Raw genomic sequence first — 24436 nt, 5'->3', positions numbered from 1 at the left:
TTGGGTTAAGGCAAGTTTGATTTACACTCACAGGTATCTAAATAAAATCAGCTATGTGCAATATATAAAGAGGAAAATACGAAGTGATTATTTGTGAGTAATAATTGCTTAGTCCACTATATTTCCTAGTATCTTTGTCAAAGTTGTAGTAAGTCTGCAAACATACTTATTTTTTAAGTGCTCATGATAAGGATGATGATATACTCAAGGAGTATTTAAAAAACACTGAAAATGGCTCTAAGCCCCACATTCTTAACTGCTGAAGCAATTGCTCTGGGTTGCTATGAAGTTAGCAAAACATTGTTACATCTGAGGCAGCACTGTCGTCATAATTAGTAGGCTAGTGAAGTTCTAGATGAGAATTCCTGTCACTACTGGCAGTGATGGCTTCAGGCAAAGACACTTGTCCGATCCTACCTAAACTCACCAACAACTGTTCTGATGAGAATTCAGATAAGCTTGCTAATAAGTGAGGACTTAACGGTTTGGGGTTTTCCCGTGGTTTTGTTTGTTTTCAGTCTGGGAGTTACATTCATGGGGACGCCAATTCTGTGCTTCCCCTTGGTATCTATATAGAAAACTGTTCCAGAACAAAACTGTGTGTGCTAGAGAAAGCAAGACTGTCCTGAGTGTAGAGCATGTACTAAATTCAGAAGCTAAATTAGTGATTTTTGTGACTGGCCAGAGATTCCTTTAGCCAGAGCATAGGCCTGAGCTAAATCATGGTGTGCTGTTTTTTCCCCTTAAAATAAGGCCAAAATGAACATGAGCAAATTGTAAAGGACAGCATGCAGTTAGAGTAATGATATCCAGAGTGGACTCTTGATGACACTTGGGGATTTAATGGGTCGGTTATCTACTATTAATAGGTGAGTCTCAAGGCAGTGACAGCTCTGTCCTGCAGACGCAGGGGTCCAAACCTCACAGACACAACTGCTTCCATTCCCTCAAATGATGCTAAAGCAATTGTATTTAGTTCACAAGATACCCTTTCTTCTTGCTTTCTTAATCTTCAGGTGTGAGATTCATTTGCCACGATTTTCCTTAAAGCAAGGGATGATCCCAAGACATTATGTAATGCCTTGGAAACAGAACATGAAATTCAGGAATGTGAATCTGAAGGTATTTTCCTATAAATATTCATAATTTTTAGAAAAACTATAGTATGTAATATATCTGTGAATAAGCATACAGCTCTACAGTGTTTTGAAATTTATTTTTCATTTGTTCAGCTTTATTGAGGAACAATAGACAAATATGATTGTGTATATTTAAAGTATACAACATAGGACTTCCCTGGTAGTCTAGTGGTTAAGACTCGTGCTTCCACCGCAAGAGGCACAGGTTTGATCCCTGGTTGGGGAAGTTCCTCATGCCGTGTGGTGTGGCTAAAAAAACTGGAAAATTGTGAATCACTATGTTGTACAGCAGAAACTTACGTAATATTGTACATCAACTATACCTCAACAACAACAACAAAATTTGAGGGCAACTCGGGGAAATATTTATAGCATATACAGCAAAGGGCTGCTGCTGCTGCTGCCAAGTCGCTTCGTGTCCAACTCTGTGTGACCCCATAGATGGCAGCCCACAGGCTCCCCCGTCCCTGGGATTCTCCAGGCAAGAACACTGGAGTGGGTTGCCATTTCCTTCTCCAATGCATGAAAGTGAAAAGTGAAAGTGAAGTCGCTCAGTCGTGTCCGACTCTTTTCGACCCCATGGACTGCAGCCCACCAGGCTCCTCCGTCCATGAGATTCTCCAGGCAACAGTACTGGAGTGGGGTGCCATTGCAAAGCGCTAGTTTATTTTAAAAAATCTAAAAATAGGAGCTTCCCTCTAGTGGTTAGGAATCTGCCTGCCTGTGAATGGGACACAGGTTGGATCACCGGTCCAAGATGATTCCATATGCCATGGGGCAGCTCAGCCCCCGCACCTAGAGCTGGTACCTGCAACAAGAGAAGCCACCACAGTAAGTCCACACACTGCAACTGGAGAAAGTCCACATGAGCAAGGAAGACCCAGTGCTGCCCAAAATAAATAAAATTGTTAAGTGTACAGCCTGATGCTTCTAGTGAGGTGATGGAATTCCAGTTGAGCTATTCTAAATCCTGAAAGATGATGCTATGAAAGTGTTGCACTCAATATGCCAGCAAATTTGGAAAACTCAGCAGTGGCCACAGGACTGGAAAAGGTCAGTTTTCATTCCAATCCCAAAGAAAGGCAATGCCAAAGAATGCTCAAACTACTGCACAATTGCACTCATCTCACACGCTAGTAAAGTAATGCTCAAAATTCTCCAAGCCAGGCTTCAGCAATATGTAAACCGTGAACTTCCTGATGTTCAAGCTGGTTTTAGAAAAGGCAGAGGAACCAGAGATCAAATTGCCAACATCCGCTGGATCATGGAAAAAGCAAGAGAGTTCCAGAAAAACATCTATTTCTACTTTATTGACTATGCCAAAGCCTTTGACTGTGTGGATCACAATAAACTGTGGAAAATTCTGAAAGAGATGGGAATACCAGACCACCTGATCTGCCTCTTGAGAAATGTGTATGCAGGTCAGGAAGCAACAGTTAGAACTGGACATGGAACAACAGACTGGTTCCAAATAGGAAAAGGAATACATCAAGGCTGTATATTGTCACCCTGCTTATTTAACCTATATGCAGAGTACATCATGAGAAACGCTGGACTGGAAGAAACACAAGCTGGAATCCAGATTGCCGGGAGAAATATCAATAACCTCAGATATGCAGATGACACCACCATTATGGCAGAAAGTGAAGAGGAACTAAAAAGCCTCTTGATGAAAGTGAAAGTGGAGAGTGAAAAAGTTGGCTTAAAGCTCAACATTCAGAAAACAAAGATCATGGCATCCAGTCCCACTACTTCATGGGAAATAGATGGGGAAACAGTGGAAACAGTGTCAGACTTTATTTTTCTGGGCTCCAAAATCACTACAGATGGTGACTACAGCCATGAAATTAAAAGACGCTTACTCCTTGGAAGGAAAGTTATGACCAACCTAGATAGCATATTGAAAAGCAGAGATATTACTTTGCCAACAAAGGTTCGTCTAGTCAAGGCTATGGTTTTTCCTGTGGTCATGTATGGATGTGAGAGTTGGACTGTGAAGAAGGCTGAGCACCAAAGAATTGATGCTTTTGAACTGTGGTGTTGGAGAAGACTCTTGAGAGTCCCTTGGACTGCAAGGAGATCCAAGCAGTCCACTCTGAAGGAGATCAGCCCTGGGATTTCTTTGGAAAGAATGATGCTAAAGCTGAAACTCCAGTACATTGGCCACCTCATGCGAAGAGTTGACTCATTGGAAAAGACTCTGATGCTGGGAGGGATTGGGGGCAGGAGGAGAAGGGGACGACAGAGGATGAGATGGCTGGATGGCATCACTGACTCGATGGACATGAGTCTGGGTGAACTCCGGGAGGTGGTGATGGACAGGGAGGCCTGGCGTGCTGTGATTCATGGAGTCCCAAAGAGTCGGACACGACTGAGTGACTGATATGATCTGATTACCAAGATCAAGAGAATTAACACATTCATCATCTCCCCTAGCTAACTTTTTTCCTTGTAGTAAGAATGCCTCAGATGTACTCTCAGCAGCTCTCAAGTACACAGTACCATTTTATTAACTATAGTCACTATGTTGAACATTAGACCCTTAGAACTTACTCTTCCTAAAACTGAAAGTTTTACCCTTTGTCTCATTTCTTCCTCTTCCCAGGCCTTGACAACCACCATTCTAACAAAAGTTGTTTGGTGCACCTGCCACATAAACTTGTAAACAAAAGTTAAATAGCAATATCTTACTCAAATACCCCAATTATAAACTTAAAATAGATAAACCAAAAGATATCAGAAATATATGTTTACACTTGTTCTACATAATGCCAACTCACAGTTGTTAAGTTCATCAGTCGTAGGCACCATTAATTTCAAGGCTGTAGTACAGAGTGTGTATTTTTTTATTGAAGTATATTTCATTTTCAATGTGTTAAATTCTGCTGTACAACAAAGTGATTCAGTTATTTATATATATATACACATATATATATACACACACACACACATATATATATATATATACCCACATTCTTTTTTATATTCTTTTCCATTAATGGTTTATTATAGGAGATTGAATATATTTCTCTGTGCCATACTGTAGGACCTTGTTTATCCATTCTATATATTCTAATAGTTTGCATCTGATAATCAAAAACTCCTAATCCAACTCTCCCCTACCTCTCTTCCCCCTTGGCAACCACAAGTCTGTTCTTTGCAGAGAGTGTTTTTACAGCTGTACTGCATACTCAGGTTGAAAGCTATGTGAACAGTTTGGCTAGATTTATAGATAAGACTCCTTGTTCACTCAGTGCTTCTATTCAGTACTCAGCAATTTCAAAACATTTTCCAAATTCAGATTGACCATTCACTTGTGAAAAGGTAAGTTGTTTCTTTAAAAGAGAATATAATATTCTGTAATAATCAGACAACAAGAAGTTTCAAGTTACGATTCCTAGGAAGAAATGTGTGTATGTAACTAATTTCCACATTTCTAATCAATAAGCAATTAATGTTGAATAAGAATATACTTTACCAAAACAGATGATATTATAAAATGTGAATATTATATATGAAACATTTCTATTATTCTTGACCTTACTCTTTAGAACTATAATTTAGCATAAATTTTTCATTGTTATTTCACTTCTGCAATTTAGTTGACAGTGTTCCTAACAGTTTTAAAGTGTAATTAACAACTGGTGTATGGAGCATCTATCTTACAGAGTAAAAGTGAAAACTAAACGAGAATTATAATGAAGTGAATGTGCACTGAGTAAATGGTAGCTTTGCTTTACTTCCATTGTATGATTTTTCCTATAGGAGATGAAATAGCTATTTAACAACATAAAAACAAGAGCACAGCATAGGAGAGAGGGGGCTGCACCCCAAGACCAGGCCAGACTTTATTCAGCAATATCAGAGAATCAGAAATAGATGTACAATTCAGATAATAACCTCTTACTACAGATAATAAGTAACTGTTACCTATCCAACCGCAGTTGCAGCAGCCTCCGCATACTCTGCAGCTTATTTTACTTTGTGTTGTTGTTTCGTTTCTCAGTGGTGTACGACTCTTTGCAATCCCATGGACAGTAGCCCACCAGGCTCCTCTGTGCATGGGATTTCCCAGGCAAGAATACCTGAGTGAGTTGCCATTTCCTTCTCAGGGATCTTCCTGACATAGGGATGGAACCCAAGTCTCCTGCACTGGCAGGCGGATTCTTTACCATTGAGCCACCAGGGAAGCCCTAAAAAGAGCTTTGAAAGTCAGCAAAAGATTTTTCATTCATATATAATGTTTTATTCAACACTCAAAGAATTGTTTAATAATTCCCATTTTATATTTGAGAAAACTGAGTCCCACAGTGCATAAATGACTTGTACAAGGACACATAAGTGGTGAAGCTAAAGGTCAGTGACCTGACTCCAAGTTTAGAGTCTGCAGCCCACACCACTGGCTCTTCCTGTTGGTTGGAAGACACCGGTTAGCACTGCTTTTTTTAAAAAAAGGGTTATTGCTCTGCCCACTAGAGATTCCTTCTTGACAGTAACAGAAAAACTACTGGGCAACTTCCATCTTAATAAAGTAATTTTTGGTGTGATATACAGCAGATTTTTTTCTTCCTCCTAGCACGCAGAAGCATGTGGGATCCATGCTGGCCCTTTGGAAGACTCTCTGTTTTTGGATCACAGTGAAAGGCTTTGCCATGGGGAAGATCGTAAAGTTGTCTTGAAGAAAGGCCCACCAGAAATAAAAATTGCAGATATGCCTCTGCATTCCCCTCTCTCCAGGTACCAAAGCACTGTGATTTCCCATGGCTTCAGGAGGCGACTGATCTGATCGAAGAATAAAATAATCAAGTAGTTCAGTCTCTCCCTCTCTCTCTTCCATAAATATTTCACCTACAGGTTTAATTTATTCAAAGGCTATAAGGCAACTGCATATTTTTTTACATTATTATAGCCTAGAAAGAAAATAGTCTCTGAGAACACCTGAGATGAAGTAGAGGAGCAAGGAAAACTGTTTCACTGAAATTAATTTCAGAGAAAGTGGTTAAGAAACAGCAGACTGATCCAGAACCACCATCTATCTTCACCACACTCCTCTACCTTTTTTTCCTCCTCATTCCATCCTTAATATTCATCTCTTCCAAAACTCAATGTCAGGTAAACCAAACTGAGATAGACTTGGAGGATGTGGGATTATTTTTGCTACTTTTCTGATCGCCCCAACACCTTTCTCTCTGCCTCCCTCACCAACACACATACCCCTAAGGCTAAAAGAGACTGGTAACTAACCAATATGGTTATTAGAAGTGTTTGGTAGACAACTTTATGATGCATCATATAATTTTAGCTGAGATATACTTTCCATATTGGTTCAGTGTATTCAAGTATCAATATCCTACAGCAAAGAATTGATTCACATAACTTAAGAAATAAGAATGACTATGTGTAAAAATGATGCACTGCTGTGGAAGACAGTATAGTGGTTTCTCAAATAATTACACACAGAATTACCTTATGATCCAGCAATTTCAGTTCTAGGCATATGCCCCAAAGAATTAAAAGCAGTGACTTCAACAAATATTTGTACACCAATGTTCACAGCAGCATTATTTATTATAGCCCAAAGGTAGAAACAAATGTCCATCAACATTTGCTGGGGAGGAAAAAATTTTCCTCTGTTCTTCTAGGTTCTTCTGATGGGTTTAAGAATTGAATTGACATGAGACAGATTAACAGGAGAAAATCAAACAAACGTTAAATAACATGTATTCATGGGAGAGACCCGGGAAAACTGAGTAACTCACCAAAATGACTGAAACCCTCACTTTATATATCATCTTCAGCTAAAGACAGAAGAGGACTGGAGAATAGTGGTCTGGGCTTCAAAGAGGAGGAAGGTAATTGACATGGAGACAGAAAAGCAAACGTTCTGTAAATGTTTGTTGGGCCATGCAGAAACAATACGACATAGAGTGGATAGAGATCTCGAGCGTTTCCCCCACCATACCTTGCTCATGTTTTTGCAGACATCTCTGGCGAAAGCTCTATTCTTATAATAAACCTTCTATCTAAATTCCTTTAGGCACTTTAGGGTACCTGGCTCAGTGACAGTCTCCTCACCCAACAGTATCAATTATTCTGTTCTACTTAATTTTCTCTAATTTTGTGTGACCCTCTAAATTACATCCTAGTAAGTGATTCTCTTTCAGATTATTCCTCATCTAATTTCACTCTCTTAAATGTAAACTGTAATTTGTGCCTATGGCTTCCTTCTTTAAAAATTCCAGGGACTTCCCTGGTGGCCCAGTGGCTAAGACTCTGAGCTCCTAATGAAGAGGGCCCCCTGGTTCAATCCCTGGTCAAGGAACTAGATCCCACATGCTGCAACTAAGAGCCCACATGCCTCAATAAAAAACGTGGCTCAGCCAAATAAAAAAATATGCTTTAAAAGATTCCCTATTCCACTGTGGTTTAATTTAAAACTCTGAATTTCTCCCCAAGAGAGCAGATTATCATGCTGCATCTTGGCCCAGGTGGGTTCATCCCCATGAGTGGTAAATCTCTGAGATTTCCAGGGTCAGAAATGCCAGAGGATATATTTTACACATATTGAAAATATTGAGATCATATTTAACCATTGCTAATTAGCTTCCAGCAGGCTAAGGGGCCGCCAGGAGCAGGTGAATAGGTGTGTCCCACACAGGGGTGTCTGGCAGAGAAGGTGAGCAGTGGCTGGAATGGAGCCAGCACTACACTCCCCGAGCTCTGTGCACTTCAGTGCACAACTGGGGCCCTGGCAATACAGGGGCCAGTTCCAAAGTCTTCACTACGACTTCTCTGGCTTTTCACGTGATTTACCACTAGAAGCCTGCCTGTCAGAAAGCGTCTTTCTTCTTTTAAGAATGTGCCCAAAACAATGACCACTGCTGAAGCACCAGCAGCCAAAATGAAGTTCAATTCTTTTGTGGCTTCTCATCAAAGCAAGAACCAGAAAAGTCACATCAGTGCACTTCCCCACGTTCACAGGAAGAGTATGTCTTCCCCTCTTTCCAAAAGAGCTGAGACAGAAGAGCAGTATTCGATCCGTGCTTATCTGAAAGGATGAAAAAGTTCAGATTTTGCGAGGGCCCTGCAAAGAGCAGCAAACTGGCAACACAGCCCGAGCTTATGGGAAGAAGTATGTCACCGACACTGAGTGCAGCAAGAGGAAGCTAATGGCACAGCTGTCCACGTAGGCATTCATCCCGGCAAGGTGCTTGTCACTAGACAAAAGCCCGACAAAGACCGAAAACGATCCCAAATCTCGCCAAGTAGGAAAAGCAAGGGATAGACATAAGGAAGAAACAGTTGAGAAAATGCAAGAATCATTAGCAACTTTCATTAAAAACTGTTAAAATGGGACTGCCCTGGTAGTCCAGCGATGAGGAATCTGCACCTCCACTGTAGGGGGTGCCGGTTTGATCCCTGGTTGCACGTGCTGCCCAAAAACAGAAAAACTGTTAAAATGAAAAAAAAGGAGAATGTGGCAAAATATGTGGGATAGAAGGCTGGATTAAAAAGTCAGGATGTATCAACTTGTGTGGATAAGAAGAATGCCTATGACCAGATAACAGTGCTGGAAGCCAGAACATCAGAATGTTTACAATATGAGTTCTGAAAGGTGGAGTTATGTTTCTTATTTACATCCTCATATCTTTATAAGTTATCTGCAGCAAACACTGCTGTATTTTACCTTTGCAGACACTGCTCCCCACATGTGGAAGGCTCTCCTTTCTATTCTGCTGCCAAGAGTTTCATATTCAACACAACTGCCAACTCTTCTATGAAACCTATTTCATATTCTTTTTTCTCCAATATCAATTCTCTCCACCTTAACCTTTTCCAAGTTGGTTCTCTGCCTAAGCCTTCTGCTTCTTGACCAGAAGAGGTCTCTCCTGTGTTGCTCAAAAATAAAAAAATAAAAAAAGCTTTTTTTTTTTAATGTTTTGTTGGTTTGCGCTTTTTAAATAAAGGAAATCTTTGTCATTGCCTATTAGAGATATTGTGATACTATAGAAATCAGAGGTAGAAATTCTTCAATGCTTCTGTAACTAACAAATTTACAGATAGAGCATTTTATTCACAAAAGGGAGCTTAAACCCTTTGGGTCTACCCCTCAGTGCTTTGCACTGAAATTACACCTGATATGTAAAAATTTGAAAACTGAAAAAAAAAGAAACTAAGGGATAACACATTTAGACAGAAAACCATGTCTTTTTTTAGGGACAAATTAAAAACCATCGGTAAAGTGCTTCTTTGGAATTCAAGGAAGGCCTCAGAGGCTACATTTTTTTCTACAGACAAGAGGCAGGCAGAGGACATGTTGTGAGGAGTCTGTTCCAGGAAGGCCCATAGAGTTCTGCTCAGTTACAGATACAGAGCAAAATCAGCAAAGCAAAAAAGCACATAGGGTGAAGTCCAAGGGACAATGAGCACTAATTTCCAAAAGTTCTCTTTCAGTGAAGTCACACAAGATATATTTACTTACCCCTAGCAATGAGCTGTGACAACTCTGTTCTTTCTTTGATCAGGAAAATTAACTTGTGCATTCTTTGGTCTTTTCTGGGGATTTAAGAGAATATCTTGCAAGTATAGCAAGGTTCATTTTCTTCCAGGTATTAGGAGACAAAGGTCATGGGGGTTCTCAAGCAATCACAGGTGCATTTTATCCTAAGTGATGACTAGATGATCAGGCCTCAGCTGGTGCTACCCTCCAGAGAAGAGTTAAGCTTTAGAGTGTCAGAGAAATCAGAGCAGGCTCCAGCAGGATGCTGGATTTGAGCAATGGGTCAGATGTGAGCCAGTGAGAACTAGAAAGGACTTTCCACACATGGGAAAAGCAGAAACAGAGGCAATGAGGAAAAATCACTATGTTTACAGAATATGTGAGGATATCCTAGGCAGAGAAAAGTTTCCTGCTGGGAAATAAAGGTAATCTTAGGAAAAAGGATCCAGCTTATTGAGGACTTTAAATTCCAAACCAGTAGTTGAAATAGATTACTATTAATGATCATGACAGAGTTTGAGAAAAACTAACCTGGCAATAGTTCAAAGGATGAATTGAAGATTAAGAGATAAATAAACCGGTTTGAACATAAATCCAGGTAAGAAGCCCCAGTTAGGATCAAAGCTATGCAGATGGGGAATAGGGACCTCTATCGAGATGGTTTATATTGGAGTGAATGAAGCACACAAGCAAGGCTTGAACACGTGGTCAACCTATCCTGGAAATGAGTTTAGCTGCACTTGGTAAGTTACCTTTATAAATCAGGTCAGTAAGACACTATTGGAACTTTTTTTTTTCCATGCACAGCTTGTGGGATAATTCCTCAACCAGGGATCAAATCCCAGCCCTTGTGAGTGAAAGGACTGAGTCCTAACCACTGGACCACCAGGGAAGTCCCTATTAGAGCCATTTTAACCTCCAAGAAAAGCTATAAAACACTTTTACTAGAAAGACAGGTGGTAACGCAGAAAGGAAATCAGTGTGTGGTGTAGGAGTACCAGGAGGTGCAGTTGTTTTTTATTTTTTATGGTGAAGTGTTTTAAGAAAACCATTTAGTGTGACTAATCTGCTTTCCCTTTCAAAGGTAGTTCATTTAAGTATAGCCTGATTAGAAGGAATAAATAAGCCACGCAAAGTCAAGATTGGATCTGCTGTGTTGACTTATAAAAATTCATGAAAGCGATGATATTTAAGAGCTCATACATTCATATCTAAGATCTGATACATTTGAAATGAGCTATGAGCTGATGTGGGGGTGTGTATTTTTAATAAAAGCAGGAATGACATTTCTTTAAAAAAAATTTCATTGAAGTATTAGCTGATTTACAATGTGTTAATTTCTGCTGTATAGCAAAATAATTCAGCTACATATATATATGTATATATATATCCCCATATATGTACATTCCTTTTCATATTCTTTTCCATTATGGTTTATCACAGAATATTGAATATAGGCCCCTGTGCTGTACAGTAGCACCTTGTTTATCCATTCTCTACACAACAGTTTGCACTGCTAACCCCAAGCTCCTAATCCATCCCTCCCCCAGGCCCCCTCCTCCTCTGGCAACCAGAAGTCTGCTCCTTATGTCTGTGACTCTGTTTCGTAAATAAGTTCATTGGTGTCATTTTTAGATTCCTCATATAAGTGATAGCCTATGGTATTTGACTTTCTTTTTCTGACTTTGCTTAGTGCGATAATCTCTAGGTCCATCCATATCGCTGCAAATAGCATTATTTATTTTTTATGGCTGAGTAGTAAGGAATAATGTTTCTAATCACACCGCTCAGATTTTCTCAGTACAAAAACAAATAACATTATTAACACGCCTTAAAGATGTAAAGTGTCTTGAGGAAGCGGTAGTCAGAATAAAGCCCAGCTGCTGCCCGTGTCGTGCTGCTCTGTCAGATTCACAAGCTCAGTCTCTCCAGCCTCGCCTCCGTCACCCCATCCCACTGGCAATGGCCTTTCTGCGCTGCAAACATGCCAAGTTAGTTCTCATCTCAGAAATACCTGGAATGATCTTCCCAAGATTTTCCGTGGCTGCCTCCTTCTCATCACTCAGCTTTAAACCTGTATCATCTTCTCAGGGAGGGACAGAAGATGCTGTTGGAGGCCCTGCCTGTATGCCCCTTCACAGGGTGTGCATCCATCCCCCAGGTGCTGGGGGTGTTGGTTGCTTCTGGCTCAGGCCTTCGTCCTTTCGTGTGGAATTGCCCTTGGCTTTCAGGAGCCTCCTCACCTGGCACTGGTCCAGGAGATAATGGCAGTAACTTACACCTCCCCACCCAGGGGAAGGCCTTGGACAAAGGCTGAGTGATGAAAGGATTAGCAGCCTTCACCTCTGATGGCTCAGATGGCAAAAATTTCGCCTGCGATGAAGGAAACCCCAGTTCGCTCCCTGGGTTGGGAAGATCCCCTGGATGAAGGGAATGGCAACCCACTCCAGTATTCTTACCTGGAGAATCCCATGGACAGAGGACCAGGCTCCTCTGTCCTCTGTCCGCAGGGTCACAAAGAGATGGACACAACTGAGCGACTAACACATGACATGACGCCTCTGAGTGGAGCAATTCATGATTCAGGGCTTCCCATGGGATCAAGCTGAGACTAACTTCTCCTAAAGCCATATCTTTACTGAACTTCATCCCCTGCTGTCTCCTACTTTTTCCATTCCCTAAAAGGTTTCTCCTTAAGATCTTTTAAGTAAGGAGTCCCACCTCAGATTCCGTTCACAGAGAAAATGATTCAAGACAGCTAGTGAGAGGAATGGTCCTAGGAAGCCAACTGGATGTAGGTTTGGCGTTGGAGTGCTTATCCACTAGATGGCAATGAGAACCCCGTCATCGGTAGTGAGTGAACTGTCGTTACTGCTTGGCTTGCTGTCGTGGTGCCATTGCTAAGGTTTTCACCTGCAGAGAACCAGGACAAAATAAAGGAAGAAGGAGCTGTATTGAATTCTGCAATGGCTCTGGGTATTTAATATGCATGAGGAAAACAGGGGGAAGCTTGGTACACAGGAATGCTTGCTTGTACTGTCTTTGCCACTTCTTGGGAGTCTGTAGTTATTTCAAAATCAAAAGTTGTAAATGAAAACAGATAGCTATTTAGTGGGTGATGAGGAAGTTTACTGGGCTTCCCAGATGGCTCAGTGGTAAAGAATCCGCTTGCCAATGCAGGAGACGGGTTTGATCCCTGGGTCAGAAAGATAGATCCCCTAAAGGAGGAAATGGCAACCCATTCTACTATCCTTGCCTGGAAAATCCTTTGGGCAGAGGAGCAGGGTGGGCTACAGTCCATGAGGTTGCAAAGAGTTGGACTTGACTGAGCAACTGAGCTTGCAACATGAGGAAGTCTACCAGTTTAGGTGGGACTTAGAATGCAAAAGGGCTCTGTAGTGGATCTAGGTTATGGTATAAGAAACACTGCCTTTTGGGCCACATGACCCCCAAAATTCTAGGGTATTTGATGTATCTGTGGTAGATAAAGATGCTGTGTGAAATACTTGAGAACCCTAAATGTGAGAATTGCAGTGCAGATCTCTAGGGTCCTTGGGCAAGGCTGTGTTACCTGTAGCAGAGAACTATACACCATTCACAAAACAGCGTCTGACACATTACCGCGACCTGGAAGTACCTATCTGATTATGAGACATCAAATCACTATGAAACAAGAGCTTCCCACCACAAGCTGAGTTTGGTCAGACCTACCAAATCGTAAGATGGGGTACACCAGCAGCATCCATCAGAAGATGGAAACAGTGCATCTGAAACTAGGCTCGAGCAGTTCCCCAAAGCATAACAAACCTGTGCAAACAAGTAGATCAGAACAACTACTACTTTTAAACTGAGGACAGCCTGCAACGTCAAAGTTGTAATTTGTTCCAACAATTCTCCTCTTATAAGTACCAGAAATTGCACCAACCAGAATGCCGGAGGACCTGCAACCAGATGGAATGACAATAACATGAGAAACAACTGGCTCTGAGTGGTACGAAGGGTAGATTGTAGCAGATGCTATTGGTGCCTTCCAGGTGGCTCAGGGGTAAAGAATCCGCCTGCCAATTCAGGAGACACAAGAGACGTGGGTTTGATCCCTGGGAGGGGAAGATCCCCTGGAGGAAATGGCAACCCACTCCAATATTCTTGCCTGTGAAATTCCATGGACAGAGGAGCTGGGAGGGCTACAGTCCATGGGGTGGCAAAGAGTTACATAACTAAGCAACTGAGCATGCATGAAATCCCCTTTACAAACTGGAGTACCAGTGTTGGGTGCTAATTACACCTGCACTTTTCCCCAGGAGGTTGCATTTGGCTGATTGGAGCTGCCCAAGTCAGAGATGAAGCCTCCTTCCACAGTCTACAGAGGCAGCTGTCCAGCCATGGACTACACTTGCCAGCCTCTCTTGCAACTCGATAGGGCCATGTGAATATTTCTCCCTGAGAACAATTGAGATGTGTTCTCTCAAGACCAAGATTAAGAATCTTTCTCCATTTGTTTTTTCCCTATGCTCCTCCTGCATGTAAAGGGTGAAAACCCTGGGAAGAGGAGGCCACAGATAAAAGGAGGCTGAGTTCCTGAGTCACCATGTGGAAGCTGCCGCCAGTCAGGATTGTTAAATGACTGGGGTCACAGTCGCAACAGCTGCATTACTCTAATATCCTCTCTCTGTGAACTCTAATGGGATTCCTGACATACTGGGAAGTGGGGCTGAATGCTTCTGAAAGCTCCTTCTGATACACATTCTCTGGCACATTTCTTCTGAAATTTATAAACTATTGTACTTGAAAGTTATGTTGTCAAATAGGATCATTTAATTATCCTGTAGTAAATATTGCAGAGCTTAAAACCACTGCGTCAGAAGAACTGGTTTCTAGCTCTGGCTCTTCTACAAGCCTGTTATAGAGTCTGGAAAATATAACTTTACTTCTCTGAGCCTCAGTTTCATCAACTGTAAAATACAAATAAAATGCAGTGTGAACGAGGAGAGACAATATGACCTCTAAATTCCTTTCAAATAAAATCTCTTCGAGGAATGTACAGCAACAGCTCTTTACAGGCAGAGAGAAGTGGGAGCACAGAACTTTAGTGCATTAATGAATATTGCACTAAACTTAACCTATAATAAACTCTTTAATCACAGAGTATCTTTTATTATTGGACTTAAAAAATTGGAGATGAGTCATTAGGCTCTTCGCTTTTGACTCTAGATATAGTCAAATTGTCTTGACCAACTCAGATACTCCATTCAGTTGAGGCAGTAATTGGGGATGATTTGTTTCAGGAGTAGGAAATGGGGCCAGGTGAGTCCAGTGGGAAATGACTGGCATTGCCAAGAAACACTCCAGGGCACCAGGCCATGACCGTCAGTGACACACAAGCCCGCACTGACCATGAATCCCACAGTAAACCACAGGCTGATTGAAGTTCTGTTTTCCTTTACAAACAAATAGGCATGGCGGTGTTCCAATAAAACTTTGTTTACTGGTTTCAGTTATCATTTTTAAAAAATTAACCAACCTAAGGAAGTCATTTAGAAGGCACAAAATTATTACAGAAAAAATCCTGCAAGCTATTAGATAAATCTGTTTCCCTGGTAAACATGAAGCCTTCTGACACTCTGCATCTCTAAATCACATCATATCATTTTGTTTGTGTTGGACAGGGCATTTAACTACTCTCCTGGTGTTTGTGTAAGGAACTTGGGCTGGCCGTAGATAAGGGAGGGATTGGGCTGCCTTGTGTCTTATCCATTGTAGAAGATGCATGTTTTCATTGGGTTGATTTTCCTTTAGATGAGCAATTCTCAGAGGTTAGAAGAGTTGTTGGGTTCAATCTAGGCTGTTGGATTATATCTTCCTGAATGGCCACACATGCAAATGTTTGTCAAATTCTAAGGTTAAGATGCAGCTCCAACAATGATATCTGGTAAAGTATCTTGAGGGATGGAAAAAGGAGATAATTTCCTCAGCCTCTTTACCAAGCATCAGTTCAGTCCAACTTCCCACAGACCTGTCTCCTAGTGTTGGGCTGTGTATTCCTTGTGCTCCTAAAAGTAATATAAAGAGAAAGCACTGACTTTCTCTGCTGAGGTCCTGTGGACAAATCTGGTGTCTCCTTGCATACAAATACATCACACCAGGAAAGGACATACTGAAAAATCCATAGGTATCTGGGACATGCTTTAAGGATTACCCAAACTTAAAATCTTAGCTCTGTCTGCCCCCACCCTGGACTGCCTTTTACTTTCTATAGCCAATCACTTGCCAATTTATGTTTATTCAACATACACAGGGGTTTTCATTTCTTTCTAGGGCTACTCTCACTTCAGAGCCTCTCACTGACACTATAGTATTAGATTCTACACTGCCTTTCGAGACCCAATGCATCTTAGACATGCTAGTAGGCTAAGCGTTTGAAACCTGGTTCCCATCATGTTAATTTCTGCTCGTCCTTCTCAGTGGTTTCCTGTTGCATATATAATTATGTGTAACCTCCTCCTGGCAGCTCTTAAAATTAAGCTCAAATTTGCATTTTCCAGTATTAATCACCTACTTCACACATCCAACTCTAATATAACTACCTGGAAAAGCTGAAACTTTCTTATGTATGTGCTGTTTTTCATATTATGCCTCAATTCTCCTTTGAAACTTTTCCCATATAAGTTGGCTCTGGTTTAGTTTTCCTTCACTACTCCAAGTGCAGAACCATTTACATAGCTGGTTTTCAGTACATTTTTGTGGATCTGAGTTTGAAGGTGAAGTCCTTCAGGTACACTCCAAGATCTATTCTTTCATGGTTATGTGTCAGGCATTGTTCTAGGACTTGGGATAAAAAATCTGAACACACCAACAGGACTAGAAGTATGCCCTCACGAAGCTCAAATGGGGGGAGCTTGGGTAGGAGATGAGATATTAAACAAGTAAGCAAGCAACATACTTAGAATGTCGTAGGAGATGTGAGCTATAAAGAAAAGCAAAGTGGCGAGGGGAAGGGTGAGTACCAGAAGTGGCTGGGATAGGGGGAGAAATTTTAAATAATAGTGATCACAGAGGGTCCTTCTGAGAAAGTGATATTTGAACAAAATCCTTATTGGGGAGGAACTTGCGGCCACTGAGGAAAAAAGCCTTCTAAATAAAGGCATGAGATATGCGGAGGCCCTGAGGCAGGAACTTTTGGTGTCCCATTAATAAGTAGCAAAGAAAGCAGAGTGACCCAGGCAACAGATGAGAGGGGAAGGTCTCAGTGGACCATCAGCTGTTGTAAAGACATTGACATTTACCCTAAGTCAAATGCAGAGACTTGGCGGGGCACTGAGCAGAGAAGCTCCATGATCTGTATTATATCTTAAAAAGACCTCTGGCTCCTTGAGAGTGAACTGATAGGCCAGGTGGTAAAAGCAGAGAAACCACTTAGGAGCATCTATGATAAGCTAAGATGGTGACCTGGACTAGGGTGGTGGTGAAGGGTTTGAAAGGAGGTCAGATTGTAGAAATATTTTTAAAATAGAGCTGATAAGAGTTGCTGATGGTTTGAATGTGGCATGTGAGAGAAAAAGAGAACCAACAATGAGACTTTCTGCCTGGTCCACTGGTTAAGAATCTGCCTTCCAGTGCAGGGGACATGGGTTCAGTCCCTGGTCAGGGAACGAAGATTCTACATGCCACAGGGAAACTAAGCCTGAGCACCCCAACTAGAGAAGCCTGCCCACCGCAGCAAAAGAGGCCCACAGGCAGCAACTAGACAAAGCCCAAACACTGAAATGAAGAGCCTGTGTGCTACAAGAAAGACCAGTGAGGCCAAAATTTTTTTTTTTTTTTTTTTTTTTTATACATGTGTTCCCCATCCTGAACCCTCCTCCCTCCTCCCTCCCCATACCATCCCTCTGGGTCGACCCAGTGCACCAGCCCCAAGCATCCAGCATCGTGCATTGAACCTGGACTGGCATCTCATTTCATACATGACATTTCACATGTTTCAATGCCATTCTCCCAAATCTTCCCACCCTCTCCCTCTCCCACAGAGTCCATAAACCTGTTCTATACATCAGTGTCTCTTTTGCTGTCTCGTATACAGGGTTATCGTTACCATCTTTCTAAATTCCATATATATGCGTTAGTATACTGTATTGGTGTTTGTCCTTCTGGCTTACTTCACTCTGTATAATAGGCTCCAGTTTCATCCACCTCATTAGAACTGATTCAAATGTATTCTTCTTAATGGCTGAGTAATAGTCCATTGTGTATATGTACCACAGCTTTCTTATCCATTCATCTGCTGATGGACATCTAGGTTGCTTCCATGTCCTGGCTATTATAAACAGTGCTGCGATGAACATTGGGGTACACGTGTCTCTTTCCCTTCTGGTTTCCTCAGAGTGTATGCCCAGCAGTGGGATTGCTGGATCATAAGGCAGTTCTATTTCCAGTTTTTTAAGGAATCTCCACACTGTTCTCCATAGTGGCTGTACTAGTTTGCATTCCCACCAACAGTGTAAGAGGGTTCCCTTTTCTCCACACCCTCTCCAGCATTTATTACTTGTAGACTTTTGGATCGCAGCCATTCTGACTGGTGTGAAATGGTATCTCATAGTGGTTTTTATTTGATTAAATAAAATTTTTAAATTGAAAAAGAGAGAGAGAGAACCAAGGATAAGTCCAAGGTTATCCTTGAGTAAGTAGAAGTAAGTTGGCCTCATTAAGATGGGATAAACTATTAGAGGAACACATTTTAGAGTTTGGATGGCAGGATGATCAAGATTTTTATTAGGTTATCAGTGATAATTTAAGGTAATTCTGATCTCATCCTAAGTTTTAATTAGAATGTTCCTTTCTAGCAGACCATGAATTTTATCTCAAAGCCTTTTTCTTTTAGTACTCTTATAACACAAATCTGAAACACTGTAGACAACTAAAAATTAAATGATGATTTAAAAGTTAGCACAGCAAAAACTACCAAAAGCAAAGACTAAATACAAATGACAAACCATGAAACAGTATCTGTAGCTCATATTATAATCCTAGCTTTCTTAATATATAAAAAACTCTTATAAGTAAATAAGAAATAACAATAAAAACCCAGAAGGAAAAATGGACAATGGATGTGAACAGACAATTCATGGAAAAAGAAAACCCCACTATGAATGCCTCTTAAACATAAGACACTCAATGTCACTCATTTAAAGCTATAATTAGATAGCTTCTTCCCTATCAAATTGATAAAGATCAAAAAGCTTAATAACTCAGGATATTGGTTAGAGTATAAGGAAATAAGCGTTCTCATATATCAACATCTATAGAGGACAATTTAGCAACATCTGTCAATATTTTAAATGTATACATTCCAACAAAGTAATTTAACTTCTGGCGAGGTATGCTAGAGATGTAGTAACATATTTCAGAGAAGATACACACACAAGGTTAGGTTTTATACCATGGTATGTAATTTTAAAGATTCAGAACAATGTTCAGTTCAGTTCAGTCTCTCAGTCATGTCTAACTCTTTGCAACTCCATGAACTGCAGCTCGCCAGGCTTCCCTATTCATCATCAACTCCCAGAGCTTACTCAAACTCATGTCTATCAAGTCAGTGATGCCATCCAACCATCTCATCCTCTGTTGTCCCCTTTTTCTCCTGCCTTTAATCTTTCCCAGTATCAGGGTCTTTTCAAATGAGTCAGTTCCTCACATAAGGTGGCCAGAGTATTGGAGTTTCAGCTTAAGCATCACTCCTTCCAATGAATATTCAGGACTGATTTCCTTTAAGATGGACTGGTTTGATCTCCTTGATGTCCAAGGGACTCTCAAGAGTCTTCTTCAACACCACAGTTCAAAAGCATCAATTCTTTGGCTCTCAGCTTTCTTTATAGTGCAACTCTCACAACCATACATGACTACTGGAAAAACCATAGCTTTGAATAGATGGACCTTTGTTGACAAAGTAATGTCTCTGGTTTTGAATATGCTGTCTAGGTTGGTCATAACTTTTTTTCCAAGGAGCAAGTGTCTTTTAATTTCACGACTGCAATCACCATCTGTGGTGATTTTGGAGCCCCAAGAAATAAAGTCTCTCACTGTTTCCACTGTTTCCCCATCTATTTGCCAGGAAATGATAGGACTGGAGGCCATGATCATAGTTTTTTGAATGTTGAGTTTTAGGCCAACTTTTTCACTCTCCTCTTTCACTTTCATCAAGAGGCTCTTTAGTTCTTCTTCACTTTCTGCCATAAGGGTGGTGTCATCTGAATATCTGAGGTTATTGAGATTTCTCCTGGCAATCTTGATTTCAGCTTGAGCTTCCTCCAGCCCAACGTTTCTTATGATGTACTCTGCATATAAGTTAAATAAGCAGGGTGACAATACACAGCCTTGATGTACTCCTTTTCCTATTTGGAACCAGTCTGTTGTTCCATGTCCAGTTCTAACTGTTGCTTCCTGACCTGCATACAGATTTCTCAGGAGGCAGGTCAGGTGGTCTGGTATTCCCATCTCTTTCAGAATTTTCCACAGTTTATTGTGATCCACACAGTCAAAGGCTTCGGCATAGTCAATAAAGCAGAAGTGGATGTTTTTCTGGCACTCTCTTGCTTTTTCGATGATCTAACGGATGTTGACAATTTGATCTCTGGTTCCTCTGCCTTTTCTAAATCCAGCTTGAACATCTGGAAGTTCACAGTTCACATACTGTTGAAGCCTGGCTTGGAGAATTTTGAGCATTACTTTACTAGCATGTGAGATGAGTGAATTGTGTGGTCGTTTGAGCATTCTTCCAGTGCAGACAGCTCAATATTGTGATAGTTACAGTGCACCTAACCCAGACGGGGTGGTGGAGGAGGGGTGGGGAAGGCTTTCTGAAAGCCTAAAATAAAATTGTAAGAATGAAAAATGGGTTAGCTAGGTAATGGCAAAATGTTCCAGGTAGGCAGAAGAAGCAAATTTCTGCTTCTACTTGAACTTCCATGGAGGGAAACTGAGAGAAGGGACAGCATGTTTAGGTAGAGATTAATGGTTAAATAAATTGTGGTGTATCTATTGTAAACATCCATTAAAAATAATAAGGCAGATGTACAAAACATATTATTAAGGGCTAACTATATAATTAATTAATTAATTATCTCAGCATTCAGACAACTAAGATCATGGCATCCAGTCCCATCACTTCATGGCAAATAGATGGGGAAACAATGGAAATAGTGACAGACTTTATTTTGGGGGGCTCCAAAATCACTGCAGGTGATGATTGCAGCCATGAAATTAAAAGACTCTTGCTCCTTGGAAGAAAAGTTATGACCAACCTAGACAGCATATTAAAAAGCAGAGACATTACTTTACCAACAAAGGTTCATCTATTCAAAACTATGGCTTTTCTAGTAGTCATGTATGGATGTGAGAGTTGGACTATAAAGAAAGCTGAACGCCAAAGAATTGATGCTTTTGAACTGTAGTGTTGGAGAAGGCTTTTGAGAGTCCCTTGGACATCAAGGAGATCCCACCAGTCCATCCTAAAGTAAATCAGTCCTGAATATTCATCAGTCCTGATGCTTAAATGAAACTCCAATACTTTGGCCACCTGATGTGAAGAACTCACTCATTTGAAAAGACCCTGATGCTGGGAAAGATTGAAGGCAGAAGAAGGGGACAACAGAGGATGAGATAGTTAGATGGCCTCACTGACTTGATGGACATGAATCTGAGTAAGCTCTGGGAGTTGGTGATAGACAGGGAGGCCTGGTGTGTTGCAGTCCATGGGGTCAAAAAGAGTCGGACACGACTGAGCAACTGAACTGAATTGAACTGATATAATTAAAAGAAAAGGCAAAATGAAGAATGATTTGTGTAGTCACCTACCATAGGTTTTAAAAAGTACAAGAGAGACAGAATGTACACGTGTATATTTATAACTGCCTGGAGTTTCTCTGCACGTATTTTGGCAAAGTAATAAATTTGATGGCCTCTGGAAAGCAACTTGGGGGAGCACTCATTTTAAATAGATGACTCTGACATTAGACCCCCTGGACTACCATCTCATCCAAGAGGATTCTTACGTTCCTTTAAGGCACCCGTTTTCCTTCAGGTGGCAGAGGAGGAAAGAGAAATAAGCAAAGTAATCATGACTTGAGAAAGAAATTTACAACTCCATTTTAAATGGAAAGTGCCATATTTTATCTCCTTGTCTAATTCTAGATAGAAAACTTGGCTACATCTAATTTGAAAGCATTACATTTTAAAATAGGTTTGGCATCCTTATCTTTTCTTCTGTTTCTTTCTTTTATTATGAAATTAACATATTCACAGAATTCGCTGGTGGACCTGTGGCTAAGACTCCAAGTTCCCAATGCGGGTGACCTGACTTCAGATCCTGGCAGGGAACTAGATCCCACATGTCACAACTAAGACCCAGTAAGCCAAATAAGTAAATGTTTTAAAAAATAAAATAATATAAAATATTCATATATTATTTAAATTCATTGGGGAAAAAAATGAAATTGAATGAGACTTAGAGAGGAACTTCGCTGGTGGTCCCATGGTTAAGAATCTGCCTTCTGATGCAAGGGCTGGTTGGGGAACTAAGATCCCATGTGCTGCAGGGCAACTTGTCTGTTCAGGCTGCTGTAACAGAATGTCATTCACGGAGTGAATTAGAAACATGAAAATTTTATTTCCCACAGTTCTGGAGGCTAAGAAGTCCAACAGCAAGGCACCAGCAGATTTGGTGTCTAGTGAGAGCCTGTTTCCTATTTCATGTTAGAAGTATTTTATCTGTGTCCTCACGTTGAGAAAGGGGTGTGGAGCTCACTGGGAATCTGTTTTAGACACTAAGGTCACTCTCGAGGACTCCACCCTCAAGACATAATCACCTCCCCAAGCCTACCCCTTCCCTTCCCCACACTGGCCAAATACCTTCCATATTGGTTAATTTACATTTAATGCACCAATTTAGGTGGGGTGGGGGCGGTGAGTTCAATTCAGTCACTCAGTCATGTCCGACTCTTTGCGACCTCATGGACTGCAGCACGCCAGGCCTCCCTGTCCATTACCAACTCCTGGAGCTTACTCAAACTCATGTCCATTGAGTCGGTGATGCCTTCCAACCATCTCATCCTCTGTTGTCCCCTTCTTCTTCTGCCTTCAATCTTTCCCAGCATCAAGGTCTTTTCCAATGAATCAGTTCTTCACATCAGGTGGCCAAAGTATTGGAGTTTCAGCTTAAGCATCACTCCTTCCAATGAATATTCAGGACTGATTTCCTTTAGGATGGACTGGATAGATCTCCTTGCAGTCCAAGGGACTCTCAAGAGTCTTCTCCAACACCACAGTTCAAAAGCATCAATTCGTCGGTGCCCAACTTTCCTCAGAGTCCAACTCTCACATCCATACATGACCACTGGAAAAACCATAACTTTGACTAGACAGACTTTGTTGGCAAAGTAATGTCTCTGCTTTTGAATATGCTATCTAGGTTGGTCATAACTTTTCTTCCAAGGAGTAAGCGTCTTTTAATTTCATGGCTGCAGTCACCATCTGCAGTGATTTTGGAGCCCCCGAAAATAAAGTCTCTCACTGTTTCCACTGTTTCCCCATCTATTTGCCATGAAGTAATGGGATCAGATGCCATTGGTTGAGGGGAAGGGGGAACGCAAACATTCAGTCTATAGACCTTACTTAAAAAAATATTCTAACTGAAGTTTTAAAAGGTTTTTATTTCTTTTTTTTTTTTAGTTTCCCAACAAGGGATCAAACTGTGCCCTTTTCAGTGGACATGCAGAGTCCTAACCACTGGACTAATGGGGAATTCCCTAAAAAGGTTTTTAAATAGATGTTTAATATGCTCTCTTGACACAAAGTCTGTTGGAAAAAATTAGCTTTAAACTTAATATTTAATTGTAAAGTTTTTGTTTTTTACCTCCATATAAATTTTGATGTCAGCTATTTTATTTGCCCAACGTCTAAAAACTTCTATTTTCCCAGGTAATGCTTGGCATAGTTTGTGGTATTAATCTTTCCAATACATTATTTTCTTTGCACTTCTTATTATGGAGTGGTATTTCTTTTCATTTAGTAAGACATGTTTAAACAAGCAGCTTTGGTCAACATTCTGCTACTAATGCATTATTTTTTTTTAAGTAACTCTATTTATGTTTATAAAAGTAAACCATACTCACTGAAAAAAATCAGGGAAAGAGAAAAAAAAAAGACCAGAGAAACAAAAAGTACAAAATAAAGATTACATAAAATTCCAGCTTCCAGAGACAATCACTGACAATATTTGGTGGTCTAATCCTCCAAATTTTATTCTACATATAACATCAGTTTGTCATCACAGTCATAGACAGATATCTGAAAATCAGATGTAGCAAACTAAAATGTGGCCAATTTGCTTTAATGTTTGGAGTAAAATGAACCATGATGGTGACAGACTTTGCGAAAACACAGGGCTTTATACTAAAAGCGCATCTTGTGAATCTAGGAACTTAGTGTCAGAATATTTTTTTCCATAATTTACTAAGGCTAAAAAGTTGATGCTACTAATCTCTCTAGATTTTGATCTCAAGGTCATATTCTTCCTCACGGACAAATAAGCCAGAGTTTCCCAGTTTGTTGGCAAGACTATAACTTTGCAAATTATAGGGCCTGAAGAACATCAGTTTTACACAGATGCTGCAGTAAAAGAAGCATCTGATGAGACTTTCTGAATTAACCAGGTCTGTTCTTGTATGTCTCATTGTTGTTTAGCCTACAGCATTAATTAACCTTTTCATATATTTACTCTGAAATGTTCATCCAGTTATTCTCTGAA

At 40.7% G+C, this 24436-nt stretch overlaps 1 protein-coding gene and 1 pseudogene across 1 annotated transcript; both read left to right on the top strand.

The window, feature by feature from the left end:
- Window positions 1–303: 303 nt before the first annotated feature.
- SPMIP10 (sperm microtubule inner protein 10) lies at window positions 304–5972 on the top strand. The gene is made up of 3 exons (XM_070793241.1): window positions 304–469; window positions 1017–1122; window positions 5716–5972. The coding sequence occupies exons 1-3, from the start codon at window positions 384–386 to the stop codon at window positions 5923–5925; spliced, it is 402 nt and encodes a 133-aa protein (XP_070649342.1). The 5' UTR covers window positions 304–383; the 3' UTR covers window positions 5926–5972.
- Window positions 5973–8040: 2068 nt separating this feature from the next.
- Window positions 8041–8488, top strand: LOC109560976 (large ribosomal subunit protein uL24-like; annotated as a pseudogene).
- The last annotated feature ends 15948 nt before the right edge of the window (window positions 8489–24436 follow it).

Source organism: Bos indicus, chromosome 7 (genome assembly GCF_029378745.1).
Source record: "Bos indicus isolate NIAB-ARS_2022 breed Sahiwal x Tharparkar chromosome 7, NIAB-ARS_B.indTharparkar_mat_pri_1.0, whole genome shotgun sequence".
Classification (NCBI taxonomy): Eukaryota; Metazoa; Chordata; class Mammalia; order Artiodactyla; family Bovidae; genus Bos; species Bos indicus.
This window is presented reverse-complemented; position numbering and strand designations above follow the sequence as displayed.